Source organism: Camelus dromedarius, chromosome 3, assembly GCF_036321535.1.
Source record: "Camelus dromedarius isolate mCamDro1 chromosome 3, mCamDro1.pat, whole genome shotgun sequence".
Taxonomy (NCBI): Eukaryota; Metazoa; Chordata; class Mammalia; order Artiodactyla; family Camelidae; genus Camelus; species Camelus dromedarius.
The window spans coordinates 97515135-97532756 of record NC_087438.1 but is presented as its reverse complement, the minus strand read 5'-3'; the positions used below and the strand labels follow the sequence as shown (position 1 = coordinate 97532756).

The 17622-nt window shown below is 56.7% G+C and overlaps 1 protein-coding gene across 3 annotated transcripts in view; it reads right to left on the bottom strand.

The window, feature by feature from the left end:
- Positions 1 to 175: 175 nt before the first annotated feature.
- CXXC5 (CXXC finger protein 5) overlaps positions 176 to 17622 on the bottom strand; it is a 34159-nt gene continuing 16712 nt past the window's right edge. For all 3 annotated transcript variants that reach the window (XM_064484349.1, XM_064484348.1, XM_031449136.2), the window contains exons 2-3: positions 2748 to 3822; positions 176 to 1214 (exon numbers count right to left, since the gene is read on the bottom strand). In XM_064484349.1, coding sequence (XP_064340419.1) covers positions 1170 to 1214; positions 2748 to 3662 — 960 coding nt within the window. In that variant the 5' untranslated portion in view covers positions 3663 to 3822 and the 3' untranslated portion in view covers positions 176 to 1169. The remainder of the gene's footprint in view (positions 1215 to 2747; positions 3823 to 17622) is intronic.

Sequence of the window (17622 nt, the reverse complement as noted above, 5' to 3'; positions counted from 1 at the left end):
CTGGCTGCTCCTGCTTGCCCTGCTTCTGGATCCAGAGGGCCTCACGTTCCATGAGATCCCCACTCTAAATGTCCCTGGGCCATCCTTTTTCCTTTCCAAGGTGGTCCCAGCAAACCCGCCCAGCAACAGCCCCCAAGCCAGGCCCGAGAACCGGAGAGCAAGAAGCCAGTGGTGCTTCGTGACACAAACATGCATTCGTTTTATTCACAAAACAGCCTGGTTTCCTAAAACAATACAAACAGCATGTTCATCAGCAGGAAGCTGGCCATGGGCAAGGGGGCCCAGGCCTCAGGGGGCCCCTGGGCACCCACCCCCACCGGCATGGGGCCACGCAAAGAAGCCCTTTCTTCTGTTACCAGCAGCAAGGCCAGAAAAAAAGGACTTATTTTCTCTAAGGAAAGTAGCCAGGTTCAGAAATATTGAGACATGGGCTCCCCAGATCTCAATGGATAAACGACAGAACTTTCGTTTTCGCAAAATCATCACTGTTGGGGTGGGGGATCCCATTCTGGGGACCGTGGGTGCGGCATGGCTGGCCTGCCCCTCCACCCCACCCCGGGGAGGGTGAGTGGGCTGCTCCCTCCCGCTCTGCGAGCATCCACGCGTGGATGGATACACAGGGGCTTCGACACAGCGCCATCAACATTCTCTTTATAAACGTGAGTGGATTCTCCAGGCAAACTATGCACTATTTCATGGTCGGAAAGAATTAAAGGAAGTTTAAATGAGGGTGGAGTTAAACTGTGCTAAATTACAGTAGTGCTTATTAGTAACTAGATTTCAAAAGGTTACAGAAAATTTACATTCTCTACACAAAAACTGCATCTCCTGCACAGACAACATCAACATCGACACAGGAAGGAAACTGATTGTCCATTCTCTGCCCAGGAAGTCTCGGTACTTTATAGATTCGTCTTTACCTCTTTTTTTTGTTGTTCTTCCGAAAAAGCAGTTAAATTTTTTTTCTTTTCTTTTTCTTTTTATACTGGGGACGTGGAGATGTTAAAACGACAACAAAAAATATATATATAAAAACAGGAATGAAATCTGTGAGAATATTTTTGGTTCTAAAGACGGGTGCATCCGTTTGTCTTCGCCCGAATCCCTTGCCGGAGACCACACGAGCAGTGACATTGCACGGAGAGGGCAGCTTTGGGTTCCCGCCGCCGTCACTGAAACCACCGGAAGGCGGCTCCCGTCGGAAGCATCACCTTCTGGCGGGGGCGGGAGACAAAAACAAGGAGAGAGTTCAGTCAGGGTCCGGCTGGGCCTGGTGCAAAGACGTTCCCCCGTGGATGGCCTCATGGCGGAGGGATGGGCATGGAGTAAAAGCGGCCACCCCGTGGAGCTCCTGCCATCCTGGCCAGGCCAGAGGAGGAGCCTGACCCGCTGGGCCACTGGAAGGCCTGGAGCACCTGGAGGCCTCCTGAGCCACTGTGCCCAGAAACACTCCATCCAGACAGGAGGACTCCTTTCCCTGGTCCAAAAGCCTTAAGCGCCAGGCGACTGTGGTACATCTGAGAGTTATGGTCACGTTTCTGTCAAATGAGTGTGTATGCGTGTGCACTGGACACATACAAGGTGTGTGCCTTGAGCTATGATACAGTGTGTAGTGTGTCTGGAGCTGTGGTGGGAAGGAAGGATGCTTGCTGTGTTTTAAGAGCTGCGTCTATAATAAGACTGGGTACTGGGCAGGATGTATGTGTGTGTGTGTGTGTGTATCTGTCTCTACACTAGATGAGAGCAGGTGCCTTTGTGTGCACACAAGTGTGTTCTCTGGACAGGAGAGCAGATACATGATGTTTGGGGCTTGGGGTGGGGGGCTAGCCACAGCTGGAATACCACTGTTTTATAACCATTCTGAACATCTGCGTCAAGCCCACTCACAGAGGGGCGGGGACAGGGCAGGGTCAGCAGGCTGAAAAGATGCTTTTTTCCCCGGGCCTGACACCACAGCAAGGTGTCATGGCTGAGGGCATGGGGACAGGCCCTGCCACAAGGGTGGTGAGAAAATAGCATGGGAACCCTTCTGCCTTCTCAAAGCCAATCCCATAGTGGACAGGGCTTGCCCATTCCCCAGGCTCAAGCCACCCCCTAGTTCCAGGCCCACAGGACCCCTGGCTATTAAGTATGCAGCCAGACTGACCTTAGGGTCCCAAGGCACCCCAAATTTGTTAACTAGGTGCCTAGAGCTAGGGTTCTTCCAGCCCTCAGAGCAGGGCAGTCAGCACTGGAGCTGCTGTATCCTTGGGTGGCCTCGGGGGTAAAGGGTGGGCTCTGAAGGGGCAAATGAGGGGCTAACCCCTCAAAGCCACAGGGTCTACCAGACAGAACCCCTCAAATGGTGCAGAGGAGAGTCCCGGAATCTTGGGTCAGGGACTGGAAGCTTTAGGACATGTCTGAAAGTCAAAGACTTAGGACCTGTGTGGGAATCTCAATACCTGACCTAGAACTCCAGGATGGGTTCAGAATCCCGAGGCCTGGAGAGAATGCTAGGCCTCTGCCTGGAATTTCATGCTTGCCTAGGTTCAAAACAACCTGAGGGCATCTATCTCAGGATGTGGCTCTAACCTGTGGGGCAGTGAACTAGTGTCTTGGAGCCTGCCCTAAAACCCCAGAGCCCAGAGATGGGCTGGGCATCCCCCAGACACTTGCCCAGGCAGGAAAGGTGGGAATAGGGGCAGGAGTGGGTTTGGACTGCCAGACAGACGCAAGAGCCCACACACCTCCCTCTAAGGCGCCGTTACCTCCAGAGCAGCGGAAGGCTTCTTTTTGAGTTCCTCACATTTTCTGAATTTGCAAATCTGATGGCCAGTCTTTCGGTTCCTACAACTGCTGCACTGCTCGCAGTTGATGCGCCGCCGGCAGGGCGCACACATGCCACAGCGTTTCCGCTTCTTCTTGCCCGAGCTGATGGCGGAGGCCAGCTCTCCCTGCATGGGGTACTCGGCCAGGCCAGCCATGTGCAGCGCACTCTCAGCCAGGAACACGCCCGCCGGGGTCATGATGAAGAGGCCTGGGTTGATGGGGAAGGCGCCCAGGTAGGGGAAGTCGGACTGGCCGTTGAGGGCTTCGGCACCCGCCACGGCCTCCATGTCGGGCAGGCCGGCGCCCGCCTCGCTCATCAGCGGTAGGTGCTCCTGCACCACGCGCTTCAGCATCTCCGTGGACTGCGCGAACTGCTGCAGCGTCAGCTGTCCCTCGGCTGCCAGCTCCGTGGCCCGCTCTGCCTTGCTCAGCAGGCTGGCCACAGCACCACTTTTGTGCTTTGAGGTAGGGTTGCTTTTGTCCACAGCCATGGCTGCTGCCAGGTCATGCCCATTGGCCAACAGGGAGGCAGCGGCTGCAGCCGCAGCAGCCTTTTCGGTAGACTCCCCGCCCATCATGCTGCCACCACCACTGCCACCACTGCCCCCAAAGGAAGAGTAGTGGGAGAGAGGGCGGGAGCGGCGCAGGCTCTTGTTGAGGGGTTCGCTGATGATGCCGCTCTTGTTCCGACGCTCGGGGGGTGGTGCATCATCCGCCACCGAGGTGGGCGCAGCCGCGGCTGCCGCCGCACTCTTGTCTGCCACTCCAGCCTTTGGGCCACTGCCACTGCTGCCACTGGTGTTGCTGCTGCTACTGCTGCCGGTGTCCTGGGGGCCACTGCCGAGGCTCGACATGGTGGGGCCGAGGCCCAGACCCCACTGTTGGGGGAGCCTGCCAACTGCGGGGGGTCCACAGATGAGCACTTGGCCCTGCTGCCCACGACAGAAACACCTGGTAGGCCTTGCTGCTCAGGGCAGGTACATGGTCAGATGTCCACGTGGCAGTGTCTTCACTCTGTCAGGGTAAGAGGATACAGGGTCAGGGCAGCAGACACCCCCTCCACCACCGCCACCATCACCACCACAATATCACATCCTGGCTAGGCATTTACGAAATGCCAACCATAGTTAGGAATTCCTAATTTGTATGATCTCACTTAAGACTCACAGAACCCTACAAAGCTGTAGCTAGTAATAACCTGTTTTATAGATGAAGAAAAGATTTGGGAGAAGAATGGACTAGCCCATGGATACACAGCCACCAAGTAGTGTGGCAGAGGCTCAGCTGGGTCTCCCTCTGCCCTGCTAGAGTCTGTGCTGGGGGCAGGAGAGAGCTGGAGAGCTTGATTAACCTTGGAGGGTTACAGAGTCACCCTCTGCTTCCTGATTGTTCACTGACCCAACTATGAAGCGGGGTGGGAACAGTCTCTGAAGGACTGGGAGGTGTAGATCAAAAAGCCTGGGAAGCTGCCCCTGGATGCTGTCTGAGATTCTTAATACACATCAATTATCTCAAGGCTCTGGCAAGTCCTGCAGATAAAGGAAACTGACTTTGTTTAACAGTTTGCCAAATAGAGCACAGAACGCTTACTTCAAGGAGCATGTATCCTCCTGCTAGAGGGCAGGCAGCACTGTGCCAGAGGGGAGGAGTGGGGGACATGCCTGTGCACACAATGGCACAACCTTCTCTCTCTTAAACCTCAGAACCCACTCTTGTCTCGACTCAGGCATCACTGCTGTGCTCTGACCTAGCTCCCAGATGGGTCTGGATGGAGGTCCCAGTGAGAGCCTAGAGAGCAGGACTGGACTGTGGGCAGGAGGGACCTCTGGCTTGTGTGAGAGGACTGAGAGCAGGTGTGACCCTCCAGGAAACGGAGCCTGTTCTTCAGGTCCGTCCACGTGTCTGAGGAGCCCCTTCCTAGGACAGAGCCTGCTCTGCTCAGGCCCCAGGACTAAGGCATGTGAGCAACCAGGCTCCTTGGCCAGGAACTCTGGAAGGAACTGTTCCAGATGGAGCGGAGTAGTAGTTTCCTCATCAGCCCTGCCTCTCTAGTGTCTGCCTGCCGCAGGCCAGCAACCCCCAGGAGAGGGGCGGGAGGACAGGGCCCAGCCCGAGCAGCTGGCGACTTGAGGGGGAGGCGCACATCTGGCTGGGCCAGTCCCGCCCTGGGCTTGGGGGCGGCACACACTGCATCTTTGTCCCCAGGCAACCCCACCATCCCCTAGTCACAGGACTCCGGCTGTCCTGGGAGGTCATCTAGTCCAACCCTGTGCACTTACAGAAGGAGAAATCAAGGTCCAGTGCAGGCAAGGCCCTGGCCCAGGACTGCTAGGGAGTGGCCGTGAGGAGGAGCGAGTGCAGGCGAGGGAAATGCGCTATCTCCAGGATGAGGTGAATAGCAGACAGCAGTAGCCAGCCAGACAATCCCTGCCCCCTCCAAAGCAGGCACTAGCCCACCTAAGCTCCTTTCTAGTGAAGGCAGATGGTGGTAAGGAAGAGCTGGGCAAGCTGGCAGATTCCACCAGAACAAACCCAGGAGGGCCAGGCAGGGTGTCCAGAATGGGGGTATCATGGAGGTCAAAGTCGTAGTAAGAGCAAGAGGGCCACATATGCCCCAGGAAAGCTGTGCTCCATTCTACCTCCTAAGGTGCAAGCCCAGGCTGGCTCTTGGGCCCCTGTCCTCAGAGATCAGGACCCCTCCAGGCATCAATGGCCCGGATGAGGTGCTGGGTACCAGGGCCAGTGAGATCAGGGCTGGAAATCATCATCCCAAGTCAACTCATCTAGTCCTTGCCCCTCCGAGCTCAACTCCCTGCCCTGGACCACAGCCCGACCAGCCCTAGACACAGGGTGAGGGGAGCAGACAGGAGAAGGCAGGCGCCCGCGGGCTGGAGAGGTGGGGAGGGGAGCAGTCTGCGTCCTAGCCCCTCTGTGCGTACCCCGCCTCTGCGGCCTGCTGGCTGGTGGCAGAAATCGATAGCTGCATTAACGCTGCTCTTGCTCTACTCCCTCCCTCCCTCCTCCAGGCTCCAGGATCTGGCTCTGCGTGTGGGGCGGGCAGGTCAATTAGAAGTCAGCTCCCTCCGACACAGCCGGGCCTGCCTGTGTTCAGGGCTGGTGCTGTGGCTAAGTCTCTCTGCTTTTGTCTCCAACCTGAGTCTCTCTTGCTGGGGACCAAACCTCATGTTCTCTTCATCTCTGGCCCCCCTCTTTGAATCTCTCTGATCTTTCATTTTTCTGTCCTTCCTCGGGGGCTACCGGCCCCCAGACCACCAGGTCCCAGGACATGCTGAGCTCAGGACCAGAGGACGTGATATGTCATTGAACAGGTGCTGCAGGCAGAACACTGGTTTGTCAGCCACAGAAACTGAAGGTGGGGGGTACACAAGGGGGACTAGTACACGGGGTAACTCTGTCCTCAAATCTTAGAGTGGGCAGAAACCAACATCCAGGCCCAAAGCCTGGCCCTCAACCAAGCCTGTTCCAAATCTGCCCTTGTACCTGGCTCCTCTTCTCTTTCAGACCCAGGGAAAGGCTGATGCCTTGGTCCCAGTGGACCATGACCACAGGGCCTGTGTGCTCTACTCATGGAAGGGGAAGACATAAGAGAAGACCTTCTCCCAGGCCCCAGCCTTCTACTATAGGGCACACAGCAACCCCTCCCAGGCCAGAATGGGCCTGGCAGTGCCCAGGCGGCAGGGGAGGAGCTGGGGCTGCGTTGAAGCGGAGCGGGAATGAGCGGGAGGGAAAGCTGGCGGGCGAGCGGGCGGCGGGCGCATCCATCATCGGCCCTGCCAGGAACGCATCCAGCCCCCAAAAAGAAATACTGCGCCTGAGGAGGGACAACAAAGGGCTCCGTTTCATCAGCAATGCGGAGCCAGCGCCCCGCCGCCCCGCCAGCCGCGGTCAGCCCACAAAGGACCCCTTTGTCCATGCAGGAGCCGGGCCGGCCGGGAGCTGGGACCAGGGGCTGACGGGCGGGGACAGAGCTCAGGGGGCGGGGGCGGGGGGGGGGGGTGAGAGGGGAACCAGTCATGGAGAGCTGGGGAGCAGAGGGGGACATGGGGCCAGAAGAATAGAGACAGGTGGTAGGGATAGAGGATTATGAGACAGAGGACTCCAGGAGTGGGTCAGAGAAAAGGGGACTGGGAGAGGACAGGGCAAAGGGTCAAGGTTAGAGAACAGAGCATCATGGGGAGCAGAGACTAGGGTGACTGGGCTCAGAGACTCAGGGCCCCTAACCCAGCTCAGAGACTTGAGGGTCTAAGAGACAAGGAAACAGAGCTCTGAGGAGAGTCCAGACCTGGGGACCAAGAGAAGGCAGTGAGCTGGACCTGCCCACGGGAGAGGGAGGCAGAGGCAAAGGCAGGGGTAGACCAGACGAGACCCACCTTGTTTGGAGCCCCAGCCCACTCCAGCCCAAGGCCTGGGAAGAGGGGTCAGTGGGTTCCTGGCCTCAGGGCTGGGCTGTGGGGCCCCACCTCCTGTGGGCTCAAGTTTACTGGCTCAGCTGGGAAGCGAGGGACAGTCAAAGCTGGAGCCCTTTCCTGACAGTGGGGCCACCCCTGCCTCTAATCCCAGGTCCCGGCCAGTCCCAGAAAGCATGGACCCTGCCCCTCCCTAGCCAGCTCTCACCAAGCAACACTCAGGTTCCCTTAACTATCCAGCCCTATCAGCTAGCATTTGTTGAGCACCTACTGTGTCCCCGGCCCTGTACTCTAGGCTTTACATGTCTTTTCTCCCTCCTTGACTCCTCCTAGTAATTAGGGAAACAGGAACTATTAACCAATTTCAGAGATGAAGAAATTGAGGCTCAGTGAGGTTCAAGCTGTGAAGCCAAGGTTAAGCAGCAGGTGCCCAGCAGGGGTAGAGCTTGAACCCAGAGCCCAAGTGTTAGTCACCCTACTCTGACCGCCTTTGTTCTATGTGGGCAACTGACAGATTAGCCCAGGGTAATGTGGCCCAGCTACCCTGAGGCTGCCCCCACCCCCACCCCCAGGGTTGTTACCATGCCATCACCTTTAGTGGTCAGGGGGTGAGCTGTCACAGACCCCAGGGAGTGTCCCCACCTGGGGGACTTGGAGAAACCCAGGCAGGAACCCGGAATGCAGGGCCAATGACATCATAATGCCAGCTGGCAATGAGGTCACCAGAGGTGATGGCAGTGCCCTCACTCCTCCCTCAGTGCCAGGGGAGCCAGGATTCATCCCCAGCAGGGCTCTGTCCTGAGCCTTCAGGCTACACAGCAATGGGGTGGAGGCAGGCGGGCACTGTGGGGTGGGTCCCTGCTGTCTGCATTAGACATGCACACAAGTGGCCCATGGTGAGATGTTCTAGATGTTAGGTTGCACACAGCCTGCACTGCCTACTCAATAGCGGACCCCTGCCCTGTGGTCCTGGGGAGACAGCGGAGGATACAGACCCGGCACTGCCCTGGAGGAGTACACGTGAGCTGGGCCGATGGTTACACCAACCAATGTGAAACGAGAGAGCAGGAAAGGGACCAAGTGGGTCATGGGGGCCTTGCTGGAGGAAGGGGCTGCTTAGCCTGTGAGTTTAGGATGAAGAGAGATTACCAAGGGGGACACAAGTCTGAAAGTGTTCCTAAGAAATGGGGAAATGGTGCGAGGTGTGGCTATGAGGTTGGCAGGACCTTGAGGCCAAATGCAGGATTTTTTAAAAAAAAGCTTTATTGAGGTATAGTTTACATACTATAAAATTCATCCATTTCTCAGTGTAGATTTCACTAATTTGTAGTAAATTTACAGAACTGTGCAACCATCACCAATAAATCAAGGACAGAGTTTGAGCAAGGCACCACCCCCCTCCTACTCCGCTGCAGCAGCCTCCCAGTCATCCCGCCTGCCATCCTGGAGGAGGCAGCATTTCCTCAGGGCCTTCAAGCCCCAAGGCCCCCGCACAGCAGAGCCTGCATTGTCTAGCCAGGCAGGGTTGCAGACTTGCACACCCTGGCTCATCGCACCCTTCCCCACACTTCCATGCACATTCCTGCCATCTCTGCTATACCCCCTCATACCCCTCCACCCATCTTGATGGGCTGGTCTCCTTAGACTCCAAGGGAGGCAAGATGGACAGACTGACTGATGGTGGGCTGGCCAGTGGTGACGGGGAGGGGAGACCACAGGCTACGGTGGTTGAACTGAGCTGAGCAATTGGGTGTGTGTGTGTGGGGGTTTCCATCTCTGATTTCCATGATTCAGCCTGGGGAGTTTCCAAAGGGAAAAAAAGCCCCACTCAGGCCCAAGAAGACACACATGGGGACACTGGTCTTGGAGGCTAGGAGAAATGCAGGTCCTGCTGGAGAGCACAGGGCACATATCCAGCTATGGATGGACACACACATACAAGGACACATTGACCACTGTTAGCACCCAGCAGACGGCCTGGGGTGGGACATGCCCTCAATACCACTAGGGTCTCTTTAAGAGTAACACCCCAAAACTGACTGCCAAGGACTGAACTGGGCTGTGGGTCTGCAATCCTCTTTCCCTGACTCCACACCCTCTGACTTCTTATGCCCCTCTTCTCAGCGCAGGCTCAGCCCCCTCGTCTGAGGACAGAAGCATGCTGCTGAGAAAACCCAGAAATACAGGGGACTCTGTTCATCCTTACTGAGCTCCCGAAAGCACCTAGAGGAGGGGATCAGCCCATTTCACGGACAAGAACACTGAGGCCTCAGGCAGGAGCTATGCCCTGACCTGGGGATCCAGGGAATGAGATACAGAGCCTGGGATACCTCAAATAAAGATAAGGCCTTCCTCAACAGGTACTTCCTTTGGGCCAGGTTCCTTCCTTGGAAAAGTCAAAGGATCAGGAGGGCCCTTCCTTGCTGTGTGACCTTGGCATATGGCCTCTGAGCCAGTCTCCCCAGCTGCAACATGGCACCATGAGAATAACAGCTAACATGTATGGCAGCCTTCCTATGTGCTAGACACTGTACACGCCTTGTCTCATTGAATCCTCACACCCACCTTCTGAAGTACTATTACTGCCCCATTTAGAGCAGGCAATTTGATAAGCAGTTGTGATCTGGAGAAAATGATGGCCTCTGTGTTTGGGAGCCCCCCGATCTTAGACTTAAGTGGTGACATTTGAGCTGACAACAACCTGGGGTCAGAGCCTACACACTTAAGACTTCCCTCCTGGTGGTCTTCACCAGGGCAAGCCAGGAAAGGGCAGCTCAGAGATACCTGGGGCCAAGGAATGGGGTGGGGAGGCAGTGCAAGTATCAACAGGACTGGTCGGGGGACTGGAGCCCAAAGGTCAGGCTTGTGGCTCCACCCTGTCCCCTCTTGTTGACTTTGACACCTTCCCCCACACGGAGGCTCTGTTCCTACCTGTAAAATGGAGAACAGTTCTTGCTCCTCACCCCAAACTGCTGGAGTCATAAGCCCAGAGGGGCCCATGGGGAAGGAGGTAGAGACACAGAAAATAGGCTCCAGAGAGTGACCCCCTCCCACCCTCTAAATCCCAGGAGGAAGGCCCCAGGGGCCTGAATCAGCCCACTGTGACTTTCAGATTGGTAAAGTGAGGCCTGGAGCGAAGGGTTCTGAGCAGGCCACAGGGTTGGGCACAAGCCCCAGATGATGTGAGGCTTATTGGAGCCAAGAACATCCAATCCCCTCCCATTCCTGTCTCCCCAGAGGACATGATAATAGCAGACCCTAATAATGAGCACTCACTCTCTGTTAGGTATTGTGCTAAGCATTTCACATGCATCTTCTAGCTGAGATCTCTGTAACTGTTTACTAGCAGTAGCACCAATGGATGAGGCTCAGGGAAGTAAAGTCTACTACTATACAAGGTCACAAGGTCAATAGGTGGCAGAGTCAGGATTTGAAACCAGGTCTCTGTGACTCCAGAGCCTGGCTCTCCAACACCGGCCAAGGGCTCTGAGGCACATGGAAGGAGGGATTTTGGCTGGAGGATCAGGTCCAGTTCAGCTCTCAGCCTTGGGGAACCTCCTAGGTTTCCCGTGGGTCCTGGGGGGTGGTTCTCAGGCTCTGGGGATACCGTTGCAGAGAAGTCTGCAGCTGTACCCTAAGGCCCAGGAAAAGACAAGGGAAGGGGCTGCGGGTGGGCCGGACGGGCCAGGCTGGGCCAGAGCTCCGGGCATTCCGGCGGCCTCCGCAGGAAGCAGAATGGGACGGAAACCGGCTCCTGCCTCCTCCCCCAGAATCCTGTGGGCAGCCCAGCCGGGCTGCACAGAGGCCCTCTTTGTGCCTGCCCCAACCCGCCACCCGCGGCTGGCCCAGGGTTTTGAGTTTCCTGGGGGGTGGGGGCCCTGCCACTGCTAAACCTCCAGCTACCTCCCCCTCTCAGGGGCGGTCACAGCAGTCCACAGCTGGAGGAGGAACTGAGTAGATGGCCAGGGCTACCCCAGAGACCCTGAGGGGCTTGAAGGTAGGCAGAGGGACTCAGAGACAAAGCCTGAGAGGCCACCACCCAAAGCCTGCCCTCGCTGCCAGCAGCCACCAAACCCATCGTGACCTCCTGGAACCGCCCACCCCACTTCATCTCAGTGCCCTTGGGCCCAGGGTGGTGGACATCCATGGAGGCTGGCCAGGTGGGGAGGGCAGTCCATCTGTCAACCACCATTTCCTATTTTCCAGGGGCTCCCTGGACACAGTGTGCATCAAAGGGGAGGCCTCAAGCTCACTTCAGCATTTCAGAGGACAAGAGCTCCTTGCGTGTTGTTACCGCTCAAGGAACACCGGGCCCCAGGGAAAGAGCTCAGGTTGGAGTATGTGTCGTGAGGAGCGGCACCAGGGACAAGTGCATCTGCATGTGTCCACATGGGATGGGAGGTGTGTTAGACACCTGTGCATGCTGTATGTTCGTGTGTGTGTGTGTGTGTGTGTGTGTGTGTGTGTGTGTGTGTGTGTGTGTGTGTGTACACAGACTCAGTTGTCACTCTCTGTGGGTTTGAGCACTGATGTACACATGGGCTTATACACCAGTGGAGTGGAGGTCTTTGTGGGACTTCCCCATGTGTACAAGTGGAGTGTGTGCGATACACATTGTGGATGTCTGCATATGACCGAATGTGTGCGTGTGTACAAGTATAGTGATTTACATGGTGGCTGGATGTTTGTGGGATCTTCTGGCCTGTGAGTGTCAACACACCTTTGCCACATGTACGCCAGTGTGTATGCACATGTGAGCTCACTGTGAATTTTATCCAGGCCTGAGGGGTTCTGGGATGTGAGTCTGGGGCCCACCTGGGATGGGGATGGTGCAGGCAGGAACTGATGCCAGGTTTTGGGGCCCCTATGGAAACAGGAAGCCCACAGGTACACTTGGGCTGTGGTGAAGGCTCAGCTCCGCCCAGGTTCAGTTTGTGCCCCTGAGAAACCAATCCAGGATTCTGCTAGCCAAGAACCTGTCCCAACCACGAGGGAGGCACCTGCCTTGTCTGCTGTTCAAGACCCAACAGCTCTGGCCAGCATCTACCCTCCTGCCTGGCCTGAGCGTGGAAAAAACTGGAAAACAAAAGCCCCCAGACCGCAGGCCCTCCCTGCAGAGGTGTGGGGGAGGCAGGCAAGAGGCGGGAGGCTGAGGAGGGAGGGAGGTGTCGCCGCAGCCCCGGAACACAAAAATAATGAGGCGAGAGGGGCCATGGGGCCGAGCCGGCTGGTTCCGGAGTCGCTATCTGACCTTGACAGATGCCACAGCTGGGCGCCTGGAGAGGAGCCGCCGCCACAGTGCTGCAGAACACACCCCCACTCCCAGGCTGGGTCGATGGAGGTTCAGGCAGGCCCCAGCCACAGGCAGCCACCCCACCAGGTGGGAGTGGGGAGCCCTCAGAGTGCATCCCAGTTAGGCAGTGGGGGTGGGATGGGAGGGTGCGAGGGAAGAGAGTGGGGTCAGGACTACTGCAGGGCATGGGAGGTAGCAATGGGGTCTCCTGAGGGCAACCTGGCTCTCAGGTGTGGCAACGTGTGTGAGAAACACACAGAGCGTGCTATTGTGCTTGTGGAGCTGTGACGCTGAGTGTGTGGTAAGAGAAGCAAAGTGTGAGTATGAGTGTGACAGAGACAAAGATCAGACTTGTGTGTGTGTGTCCTTGGGGTCACTGATTACTCCTCTGTCCACTTTCAGAGCCACAGTTGTCCTGGAGGGCGCAAGCCACAAGCTCCCCCAACCCAACGAAGTTCGGTCACTTGCAGATGGAGGAGAGGTGCCCTTGTGGCCCTCCCTGGCCTCCCCTCTCTGCCACTGTGGTGGTGGTCTCAGGCACAGCAATGGGTGCCAGGCTGGGCATCACCACTGTGGGGACACTAGTGAGGGGTTGGGGTGTGAGCTGCAGGAGGGGATGCTGGGCTGGAGGCAGATTAGCAATTCCGAGCACTGGCTGCATAATTAAAAAATCATTACGGCAGGCAGGCAGAGCTGAGTGTGAGCTCACGCTCAGAGCGGGTGGGGACACTGCCATGGCGCTCCCCCTCCCACCGCTTCCCTGAGGAAAAATCCCACCTGCTAATATAATTATGGAAAAACACAAGCACAGAAATTCGGTTTCAGCAAACAACGTGCCTGAGTGCCCAGGGCCTGCCTGTCCCTCAGCACGGTGAGCAGGCTGGTCACGGGTGCCCAGGGCTCCGGGCAGTGAGGCAGGCCCTGCTGGGTCCATACTCCAGACCCTGACATCCACCCCCTCAGCAGCCCCCAAGAGAGGGTGGGGGTAGGGACATGTAAAGCCCAGCTCCTCAGCTCCCAAATCCAAGAGAAAGCTGGTCTATCCTGATAGTTTACAAGTGGGGAAATTGAGGCTAAGGAATCTGTATAAGGTCACCGTTTGTGGCAAAGCTGAGAGGAAGAGTGGGACCCCGCTGCATCAACGCAACACCTCAGGAATTCAGCCCCATCCCTTCCCCTGTATCCTTCCAGCTTCCCTGTCTCATCTGTCATCCCTCTAACCTCCTCCTCTCCTGCTGGGATGGGCAGCTCTCTCTCTAAGACTGAATGGGACGCTCAAGGCAGCTATCCCCGCACCTCCCAGCAGGTACCCACGCATGGAATCCAAGGATTGGGGGGCGAGGGGACAACTAGCCTCTCAGTTCAGGGACAGGGTGTCCTGGGCTCATCTGGGTTTAGCTAGGCCAGCAGGGCTGGCCCCTGCCCCGAGAAAAGACGGCCAGCTCTGGGGCACAGGCCCCAGATCGGCAGGAACAGCCGCCATCACCTCGGGCCTGGAGCGGGCGGCGTGGGGAGGGGACCCGGGCGGGCAGGCGCCGGGGCGGCAGACGCAGCAGCCGGAGCGGCGCAGGCACGTCCGCGGCCGGGAGGCGGCAGGGAGCCAGGAGGCCGCGGTGCCCTGAGACCCGGTGGTACAGGCGGCCTGGGAAGGCCCGGGCCAAGGAGATTCCACACCGAACAGGCCTGCCTCCCCTCATTCCTCGGTGCCACCAGGCGCAGCAATTAGAGGCTTTCAAAGTTTGTCCTTAATTGGTTTCATTTTTGCCTCATAAATGATTCATGGCCCTGGAGGTCTGGGAGGCAGAGGGAGTAGCAGGGGAAATTTGGGGAGGCTTCCACCTGGAGCCAGGCCCCCTACCTGTGGCTGGAGAGGGGGCTGCAGCCTTAGCCCAGTTGATGACAGAGCCTGGGGAAGCCTTGGGCAGGTGGGGTCCTCCAGCAAAAATAAAAACCCAGGCCTTCTCCTTGGGGCACTAATTAGGAACTGCAACTTCGCAGACCAGAGCTCTGCATCCAGGCCCAGAGCCACCTTAGCTGCTGGGGCCCTGGGAAGGTGAATAATAATGTAATGATAACAAAATAACAGTGTCAATAGTAATAATAAAGATGGTAACACTTAAGAAGGAGTTCCTACTAAGTTTCAGGCATGGCGCTAAGAACTTCTCTCTTAGCCACCCACGCTACATCCCCAAGCACTACCAGGAAGAGGCACCAGGATCCTCACTTTACAGATAAAGAAACTGAATCTTAGAGAAATTAAGGTCTGCCCTCTGACACTCAGATGTCAGAATTCCTCACGCCCCAAGCTCAGAGCGTGGGCCTCACGGCTGGACACCAGGACACTTCCTGCCAGGTTGAGTTAGGAGCTGCAGGTCCCAAGGAAGTCTGGGGAGGTCCTGAGGCCTGCAGAATACCCAAGAGGGGACCAGTGGCCTGACACCCATCTGGGCCAGGTTACATCTGCCCCTCAAAAGGCTGTGTGACCCTGGCTGAGCAATGTCCTCCTAGGGCCTTAATTGGCCCATCTGCAAAACAGGAAAGCAGAAGCCCTATGACCACCAGTCATGGGATCAGAGAGATGTCATGGACCCCACCCTCAGAGAGCTCCCAGGCTAGAGGGGAACATGGACTGACATACACACAGAAGGGTTTAATAGAGTCTGCGCAGAAAACACTGAACGCTCAGCCAGTGGCCTGCTGGAGGGTGGTACCAGGAAGGGCTTCTTGGAGGTAAGGTGGGCAGAGGAAGCTTCTCCCCTTCAAGCCCATATCCAGTCCAATAGGATGCTCAGGGAATGTGTGTGGCCCATTTAAGCACAAGACTAGAGATCAGACCTTGAAGAAACCCAGAATTACACACTACATCAGAGTGATATGGGATGCAAAATGCCCAGCTCTGCCTGCCAATGACAGTCACTTTTATTCTGGACAGCTATGAGAGGTGAAGCCTATACAATTAACCACAGGGCCCCTTGGTCCTTGGGGACATCCTGGAGGTAAGGAAACACACTAAACAAATCCAGGAGTAGATGCTGTATGGACTGACTCCCCCTAGAGGCCCCAAGGCTCTGGGCCGCTTGCTGTTGGCTCTTGTGTCCTCCAGCTCCTGTCACAACCACATGCACCAGGTTCCCCTCCAAAAATCTGGCCTTCTGAAGCCCTGGCACCTGAACTGTCCCATTGACTCCCTGCTCTCCCACCCAGCAGGCCTCCAATAGGCAGTGCAGTAAGTCTGGTGCCAAAGCCAGATGCTTCAAGTGGTTATACTTAGAGCTCTGTGTCTCAACCACAGCCCTCTGAGTGGCATATATGATCACCTGTTTCCCACATAAGGAAAATGAGGCTCAGAGAAGCTAAGGGACTCACCTGAGGCCACAGAGCTTAGGGGAACCCAGGCCCAAACCTTTTGAAAGCCCATGTTCCTCACCTTGCTGGCCTCCTGTGGGTCAGTATCCCTGATCTGTCCCAGGCCTGGCCACCTCTTGCCCCAGTCCTGACCCTTCCTCTCTCTAGACAAAGACTGTACCGAGTCCACATTCCTGCAGACACCAGAGCTTGGTCAGGCTGTTGTGGTCAGAAACTCTGCAGGGGAGCCCAGGAGGTAGTAGGGGGTCCCTACATACCCCAGGGATCCATAGGATATGGGGCCTCCTGCCTCAGCCCAGCTGGGTCATCCTGAGGAATGGGTGAGGGGGTGGAGGAAGTCCCTATATGCAAACACAGGGTACAACAAATACCTGGGGAGGTAAAGGAGGAGGCACAACTGTGTGAGGATGGAAGGGGTTGGCCATGTTCTCTTGCCCCCTCTCTGGGGTACAGTCAACTTAAAGGCTCCTATCACCACCCTTGGGTGGGGGCTGCTTATGGAAGTGTCCATCCGTTGAGAAGAAGCCTAACTTTATATACCCTCTACTCCATCCTGCTGGAGAATATAGCTGAATGACCTACGGCAAGTCCAGCCTCTGAGCCTCAGTTGCTTCATCTGCACAACGAACCCAATAATGTCCCTCGAACACAATGGAAAATAGGGAAATGGGAATAGGTTTAGAGGTTTAGAGGTTCTTCTTGAGAAAAGGGATTCGGAAGAACTAGACAAAACATTCAGTGGTCTATGTTGGCTGGGGGCACTCAAGACACTGGGGCCAATGTATAGTAGAAGCTTGACAATGGCTTGTTGAACATACAGAAAAGTGGATGAGTTCTCAAGATGCTGAGTTCATCTTAGCAGGTCCAGGTGACACACCCTTCCCAGGTAACCACTCTGAGCCAGGACACTGGTCTGCCCTTTGCCCTTCAGCCTGTTAGGGCTGCCCAGCCAGGTCACTGGGGTCTCTTTCCCCAGCCTGCCCAGAGAGCTGCATGTCTCAGGCGGGTCAGCACTGACGTCAGTAGGACTGGCTGGGCGTGGAGCCTGCCACCTCTGGAACCGCCAATTAATTAACTTTTTCAAATTAACTTCCCAAGCAAAATTCCATAATTACATCTGTCTCCATCAGCCCGAGCTGGGCAGGCAAGAAGACCCTGCAATGAGATGGAATGTGACCATACTGGCCTCAGGACCAGGTCAGAAAGGCACTGGGGGTTGGGTTTCACCCCAGCAGGGCAACTGTCTGGCATCCTTATGGATGCTGAATAGGAGGGGAGGGGGTTGAGAAGCCAGAGCCCCCTCATCTAGGAGGTGGAGGGTTCAGGGAGACTCATACCTGCCTAGTTCATCCTGCTGCCCCCATCCCCCACCTTGTGTCCCCAAACCACAGTGGGTCTTGGCAGGACCGAGTAGCAGCACAGGCACTGCGAGGCTGAGGAGGCTGCGGCTGTGGCATTCTAATTTCCCAAAGGGGCTGAGATTAATTAGCTCACACACAGGCGCCGAGAGGAGAGTGCGAGCAGGGGCGGGCAGCGTCAGGCAAGGAGCTGGCTGGCGCTCCCCACTGCCTGCCCGGCAGGCAGTCAAGCGGCCTTGACAGCCTGGGTGCTCTGAAGGTCAGTGGCCAAGCCGGCTGAGCCAGCAGACTGGCACTGTCTCCTTCCCAGAATCCCTGAGACCAAGGCTGGGGGTTGGGGGGCAGCAACCAGGAGGACAGCTGGTGGGGG